General features: G+C 44.1%; 1 protein-coding gene across 1 annotated transcript; it reads right to left on the reverse strand.

The window, feature by feature from the left end:
• Positions 1–242: 242 nt before the first annotated feature.
• On the reverse strand, positions 243–4,039 carry LOC127930161 (metalloproteinase inhibitor 2-like). Its single transcript, XM_052519633.1, has 5 exons — positions 3,897–4,039; positions 2,216–2,286; positions 1,367–1,469; positions 682–806; positions 243–535 (listed from the first exon to the last, which is right to left on the reverse strand). The coding sequence occupies exons 1-5, from the start codon at positions 3,940–3,942 to the stop codon at positions 362–364; spliced, it is 519 nt and encodes a 172-aa protein (XP_052375593.1). The 5' UTR covers positions 3,943–4,039; the 3' UTR covers positions 243–361.
• Between the last annotated feature and the right edge of the window lie 3,083 nt (positions 4,040–7,122).

Below are 7,122 nucleotides of genomic sequence, written 5' to 3' on the forward strand. Positions count from 1 at the left end.
TCAGCAAGTGAGAGTGTTCTCAGCAATTTCATTAAAATGCATTCAATTTCTTTGTCAAGGAAGACCATGTAAAAAACATTTATCCTACAATATTGTGTCCAGCTGAACACAACCCAGGCTTTAGGATGGTATTTCAGGAAGAATGTTCTAGTCAGAAACACAGACATCACATTTTTGCGTTTCAATAACACCTTTGGTTCCAGCTTAAACTGATGAATGACACAATAAATTAATACTTGGGGCACTATATTTGAGGAGTAGTTTATTTTTATTGCACAAGTGACCAGCTTTTAAATTGCAGGCATATTTAGCCACTGAGCGGAAGGCCTGTAGTTATTATGGAGTAATCAATATCCAGGAACTACTTCTTGGATGGATCCATCTCACTGTACCAGTAACAGGACCCAAGAAAACTCATGAGACAGGCAGAGTACTTGGCCTGGAGTCCACTTTGGCCATCGTTCAACAACCAGTCTGTCCAAAGGCACTCATCTGGGGCGCTGACGGGACAGGGGAGGGAAGAGCAGCGGATGATCTGTAGCTCAGAGCAGGGAGAGAGAAAGACCCAGATCACCAACTGATCATTACCCCAATACTATAGCTATTGTGTTCAGCCAATGTGACAAAGTAAAAATTGAACAAGTGGTGTAAAGTAATTTTACTATAATTCCTGTCACACACCGTGCAAGAGCAGCCGGTTCGGTAGCGTTGAGTCAAGCTCTTCTTTTGTGTGCCATTCAAGTCGTCCCAGTACTGAATAAAGTCACACATGCCTATATGCATCCTGCCATCCGTATTTAGGCTGCCTGAAGACAGAAGAAAGTGAGTTATCAACCTGTGGGGTAAAAGTTAACCCCCAGATGCTGATATTTAATAAGTTCCCCTTCTTTCCCCCACAAATGGTTAAGATTAGAATTGGGGGAGGCTGAAACAGATCCTAGATCTGTCCCTGGGGGTAACTTTACCCTGGAGCAGGAAGACATTGATGCAGCCTGGAACACTAGAATTTAGCGATGCATTAGTTGTAAACATTTATAAGCATTAAACATTTAAATTCTTAACATTAGGTATTATAAAGTGTAACTGGAAGAGCCAGGCTGTACCACATCCGGCCGTGATTGGGAGTCCCATAGGGCGGCACACAAGTGGCCCAGCGTCGTCAGGGTTTGGCCGTCATTGCAAACAAGAATGTTTTTAACTGACTTGCCTGGTTAAATGAACTTTAAATTAAAGAAGTATTTTTTCTGAAGCACTTGACTTGTACAAGATGAAGTCAATAGTTCAGAATAGGCCATGATGTTGCAAGCATAGGTTGAGCATGTTAACCAGTGATAACAATGAACTTGGGTAACAGTGAGAAGCACACCTGTGAAGAGATACTCCTTGTTGATTTCCAGGGTCACACCACACGAGGCTGAGGAGGATGAAGTGAAGATGGCGCGGATAACCCGGTCAGGACCTTTGAACATCTAGCCAATCACAAGGAGAGAATGAAGGATCTTTCAAAAATCTAAATAAAGTCTAAATAAAGTCTTTCCTAATTCCCTCCCTATACCCCATCCGGATGTTTGCAGATCAAAAAATATTGCTTAATCTAACCTTCATTTTTATCAGGGTGTCATACAGAGACCAAGGTAAGCAGAAAAGTCCAAAACAATTCTGAGTCGCCCGAAAGGCAACTACAAGTCACATTTAGAACATTTAAGATCGTTCCGCAAAAATATTTCAAGCAGATTCATCCAACTCAGGAGAGCCCAATGGAATATCCAGAGTTAAACATCCCTGGTCTGAGAGACTAACTATAATGTCTAAAGGTCAGAAATAATGTTAGGTACAGTGAGAGTTAGTAAAAGTGCTTTATAAAAGAACATCTGGCAATTTATCAACTAAAGTAACAAAGAGCCAGCCAACTTCCTGGTAGAGAATGCAGGGATGAGTACCAAACCCCCATCACCAGTAATAAAGTGCAGTGCATGATGTCACCATAGTCTAGGACTGGTAGGAACAGCAACTGAATAATGTGCTTTCCAGCAAGAGGCATTTCTACTGAAGCTCCTTTATATATGGTGGAAGCTCCACAACTGCACTGTTTATGCCAACCCAGATCTGCAAACACTGAAGGGGAAAGGAGAGAACTGGGACCAGCTGTCAGACTGAATGTGTCAGTGCAGGAAGGAACAACCACTTAATAAAAAGGTAAAAAGGAGAATCATACCTTGATCTGTTGGATGTCATACTTGGTGTCACGAGACGCAACTCCCACACCAACCACCTTTGCCCTGATCACTGGAGGAGAGAAACGTGGTTTAACTGACAAGCCCCATTTTCCTTTCAATGGTCAGTTAGACACTGATGGTTTAAGGGCGTTATGAGACCTAAGAAAACAGAACACGTCACAGACAAGATATTACATTCTTAAAAATGTTGTGCATAAGTTCACCCTGTTTGGGCTCAACAGACAAGTCCATTATACCTCCAGGTCCTAGATCTAATAGTCTGCCTTTAATTCAACACGCCTAGTTTAACTAAACCCCACCTGGTCTGCAGATGTTCAGGTGCTGGTAGGAAGACTGAGGCACAGACCTTATGACACCAGCTCCTCCTCCACCCACCTGTCTGGGTAGAAGGTGCTGACAGCGACAACCTCTTCACTTCAGTCTGATTCAGAAGATATTCAAACGATTCATCATTGCCAAACAGATGAACTACTCATAAAGGTTAAGTTCCCTCTATTCCACAGCTGTCTATCATTAGGACCAGTACACCAGATGTACGTGTTGCTTTTATCACTGGAATTACAGTTTGTTTTGCAGACATCCTGATCTAATGAAACTACAGTAGAAGAGGTTTTTACTAACAGCTGTACCAGTTAAGGGACGTTACACTACAAAAGACACATTTTGCAGATGTTTCAGACCTCAAGATGGCACCACAGCTGTGCAGAGAAAATGTGCCCTTAATTCAAGTACAATTCAGGTTGAAAACATTCCTTTTAAGAAGCACATGAAAGAAATTAACTGTCCAAGGTAAGTGATATACAGTGGCCAAATCTTAATTTAATCATCCCATTGCATGAACTGCAAACTTGTGTATTCAAGGTTTAAAGCCACCTAAAAAGTTCACTTAAATGCCAGACTTGATTTGCACAAATGAAAAATATTTATTACTCCACATAACAATACACATTGCTGCAGGACTATGTTCCTGGTGTGAAACTGGCTCAAATTAAGTCACGGCATCTGTAGCCTACCACTCGTCGATATAAATAAGTCTACACTACAACTGAGTGCCTTGGGTTACATGTAGAAAGAGTATTAACTCGTTTGGTGTATATAATTTAGCATTCAACTGTAGGCATAATGTGTAGGCCTAGAGGCAAATATAACACTTGTAGCAGGAGTCTCAGCCAGTGCTACAGCCAGGGCTCTCTAACCCTGTTCCTGGAGCGCTATCCTCCTGCAGGTTCAATCCAAACCCAGTAGTAACAAACCTGATTCAGTTCATCAACTGGCTAATTACTACAATCGGGTGTGCAAATTAGGGTGGGATCACAAACCTACAGGATGGCAGCTCTCCAGGAAGAGGGTTGAGAGTATGTAAATACAATGATCATGTTCATATCATGGTAATTATTATAACCACAATTTTTAAAACGTTTGCATGCTGCGCATTGATAGTGTAGTTGCCCAATGTTCGCCAACTACAGCCTTCGAGTATACCAAACAGAACTTTGTTATATCCCCGGACAAAAACACCTGATTCAACTCATTGAGGGCCTGATGATTGTTGAATCATGTGTTATTGTCCAGGGCTACAATAAAATTGTACCGTTTGAGTAACTCTAGGACCGGAGTTGAGAACCTGAGATGTCAGAAATATTGCCAAAATGTCCTTACCGACGTCTGCGTTGCAAAAGCCTGTTGAAGATGCACAGGAGCGCATCTGCAAGCTTCTGCAATGTCTTCGATCCGCCAAAGGAACAAAACGACCAGAGTGATGAAACAACTGCTTACAGACACAGTCATTTTGGAAAATATATCTATAGCGTAAAATAAAATGTTTCCTCCAGGAGCTAAAGAACAGTTGTATTGTAAACTACACTAGAACATGCAAAGATGTTCCCAGACAGACTAACACCTAGAACTCTGTTTTCATTTGATGTAATCAGCCCTTTTTATTGCAGGCTGTGAGCTCCTCCCACAGTCAGAACCAAGCCAGTGGTAGGCTGAGAATTATATTAATCCAGAACCATAGCAACTCCATTGGAAACAAATGCCCTCCTTAAAGGGACAACCTCAGAGCAGGCTCAATTTGCCCGGTTGCCATAAATTATCTGTCTTTCGCCTAAACAATAGTGATGAACCAGAAATATCCATTTTAGGATATGCCTGTTTGAATTCCTTTTCTTAAACACCTGGGGCAACTTTAAAGCAGGCTCAACTTGCCCTACTGCTCAGTTCAGTTCACTTGCCCTCAGCCCCTCAAACTCAACTCTGGACCTCGACGTGAATCCAGCGCCACTGCATTTTTTAATTGTTCCCCTTTAATCAGGGACTGGTTTTGACCAGGGACACCAGGTGGGTGCAATTCATTATCAGGAAGAACAGAAAACTAGCATGCTCCTGAGCACCGTGCACAACAAGAAGATGCCCCATACTATTGGGCTACTTTTGCACATTTGTTATTGTATGAGTGAGGGAAATGCTTTAAATCGAGAGGAGTCAATGTGTTCTGAAAGATGAGACCTTGAGGATCATAATAAATACTGCTTTGATGTCATACAAGCAAACCACACACCTTGAATCCGAATGTGCACTTCACATTTCCATATTTGAAAACTCATGTCATTTACAGTGTCAACGTTCATGAGCTCTATGTTTAATCCACAGTTACTAGTGTGACATGCATTATGCCCTGGGTTGTCCTGAACAGAAGATTTGCCATGGAACACACACTTGAATGTACTCAAGACTCCATTCTGTGTGCACCAAAATTGCAATCTGTTTGTCTGAAGTGCCATTTGAAAGCCTCCCAGCTAGGACATTTGGTTCCTTGGAAGTTGTGGGAATGTAAGTTTTTGGTTTCCTATTGGTTCTGGAAACGAAACCATACTTTCCTGACCGTTCTGAGAACGCAAATTTGAGGTTATTCAAAGGTAATTAATGAACATTCTGAGAACATGTTTCCATACGATTTTTAAAATCACTGCTAGCTTAGTTTGGGTTAACTGTTGAACCAAACACAGAAAGGACACATGGAAATTAATTTGCTTAGGCATTAATCATACAAACACATTTATTTTTCAATGTGGCATCTTCTGTTCTCTATCAGAGCATGTGAGTGGAATTGAGTGCCAAAAAACACTCCTCAATTCTAAATTCGCTCCCTTCATTAAAATCACAAAAACACATCTATTTTTAGTGACGACCTGGACCTACCATTTGGTTTTGACGTATCGAAACCAAACCATATGATTTGAATGAAAAGTATTCTAGTAAACAACATGAAAAGGTGACTGTAAGAAGCGTTCATCATTTCAAATAGGCCACATGTAGTATTAAACAACGCAAAAACAATCTAAATATTTCAGGAGCCAGACAGGTATTATCAGAATTGAATACAAATGAAACAAAAAATGCCTTATTAGGCTCAGCATACAGTGCCTTTGAATGAACAGTTAGAAACACAAGTTTGGCCAGAGTCTGTGGCTTCAGGCTCATGTGATGGTGCCGGTAGAGCAGGCCAGCAGTGGAGAATACCCTCTCAGACATTGCAGAGCCAATGAGGATGCTAAACACCTTTTGGGCCACTCTTGCCAGGCTGGGCAGGGATGCAGATTTTTAAATATTTTATTTTATAGGTTGGCCTAAAGATTTTATGGTAAAATAACCATATCAAAATGGAAAGCTCATTGAAAGAGGTAACATGTCAGGTCTATTGGGCCAAAATCAGTTATAACCTATAGTAAAGATAATAGAACAAAAATTAAATACATTTTTAACCCTCCCGTCGTCCTCGTATTGTGTCTAGTCCCGCGTCCTCCGGGTCACCCTGTCCCGTCCTGGCTAAAGGCCCAATGTGCGCAAGTGTGACAGTAGGCGTGTGAACAACCTTTGCAGATGTATTTCTTACACCTGCAGCACACTGTGTGTGTCTTAGAGTCCTACTTGGGTGGGCAGAGCTGACACCTCTTCCCCTTACTTGCCCCGGTGGCCGGGGAAATGAGCGGGGCAGCAGCCGTGCCACCACCGTAGCACTCTGTAGGACTTTGACAAGCGCTGACGCTGCTTCGGTGCGGGGCAGATGCTGCCTTCTATGGATCAGCGGCTTCACAAGTGCCTTTCCCAGCTGCTCGAGGAACACAGTGCGCTTGTTCCGCTTGCGAGGCATCCAGTCAGGCTTGATATGACAAAGGCGTTGTAGGAGGACACGTTGAGGATGTTGTGGAAGACGACCAGGGGCCAGCGGGCAGTCATCCGTCTGCAGCTGTAGGTGCCGACCACCTTGTCTAGGTTGTTCACGCCGCCCTTGTTGCAGTTGTAGTCTAGGATGACAGCCGGCTTCCTGTCGCGGCGATCGCTAATGTGGCCCTCTGTGTGCAGCGTGCTCAAAAGTAGCACGTTCTTGTTTTTCTTTGCCAGGTAGGACACCAGAGTGGCGGTGGGCGTGAAGGCGAACCTGGAGGACAGGACCTGTCTGCCCCTGGACTCGAGCAGCGCGGGCGAGAGCTCGGAACACGGTCCTGCCGCTCTCGGCGTCCCACAGGCTTGCCGCGGCCTCGCCTCGGGACCTGTAGACGCCCTATATAGGCGCGCGTAGGCGACCTGTAGATGCCCTATGTAGGCGCGCGTAGGCGACCTGTAGATGCCCTACGTAGGCGCGCGTAGGCGACCTGTAGATGCCCTACGTAGGCGCGCAGGTCCGTGGCGTCCATGGGTTGCCAGCCGTCGCCGTATTTTCTTTCACTTGGCACGGGTGGGGCGCCGGTCACTGTGTGTGTGTGTGTGTGTGTGTGGGTGGGTGGGTGCCGCTGACAATATTAGTATCCTCTCTATGTAGGGCCGGCCGGACAGCTTACGAGGGAGACTGAGACCCGAAAATGCACGAGGCTCGCTTTTACGC

The sequence above is a fragment of the Oncorhynchus keta genome, chromosome 5 (assembly GCF_023373465.1).
Source record: "Oncorhynchus keta strain PuntledgeMale-10-30-2019 chromosome 5, Oket_V2, whole genome shotgun sequence".
Classification (NCBI taxonomy): domain Eukaryota; kingdom Metazoa; phylum Chordata; class Actinopteri; order Salmoniformes; family Salmonidae; genus Oncorhynchus; species Oncorhynchus keta.

What these genes read in the sequence shown, in the direction of transcription:
- LOC127930161 (XM_052519633.1), bottom strand. Translation starts at nt 3,942, where the DNA reads ATGCGCTCCTGTGCATCTTCAACAGGCTTTTGCAACGCAGACGTCG. An exon ending in CTTTTGCAACGCAGACGTCG is followed by an intron (nt 2,287 to 3,896) that starts GTAAGGACATTT and finishes TCTCTCCTCCAG; the next exon opens with TGATCAGGGCAAAGGTGGTT. An exon ending in CAAGGAGTATCTCTTCACAG is followed by an intron (nt 807 to 1,366) that starts GTGTGCTTCTCA and finishes TTCTGTCTTCAG; the next exon opens with GCAGCCTAAATACGGATGGC.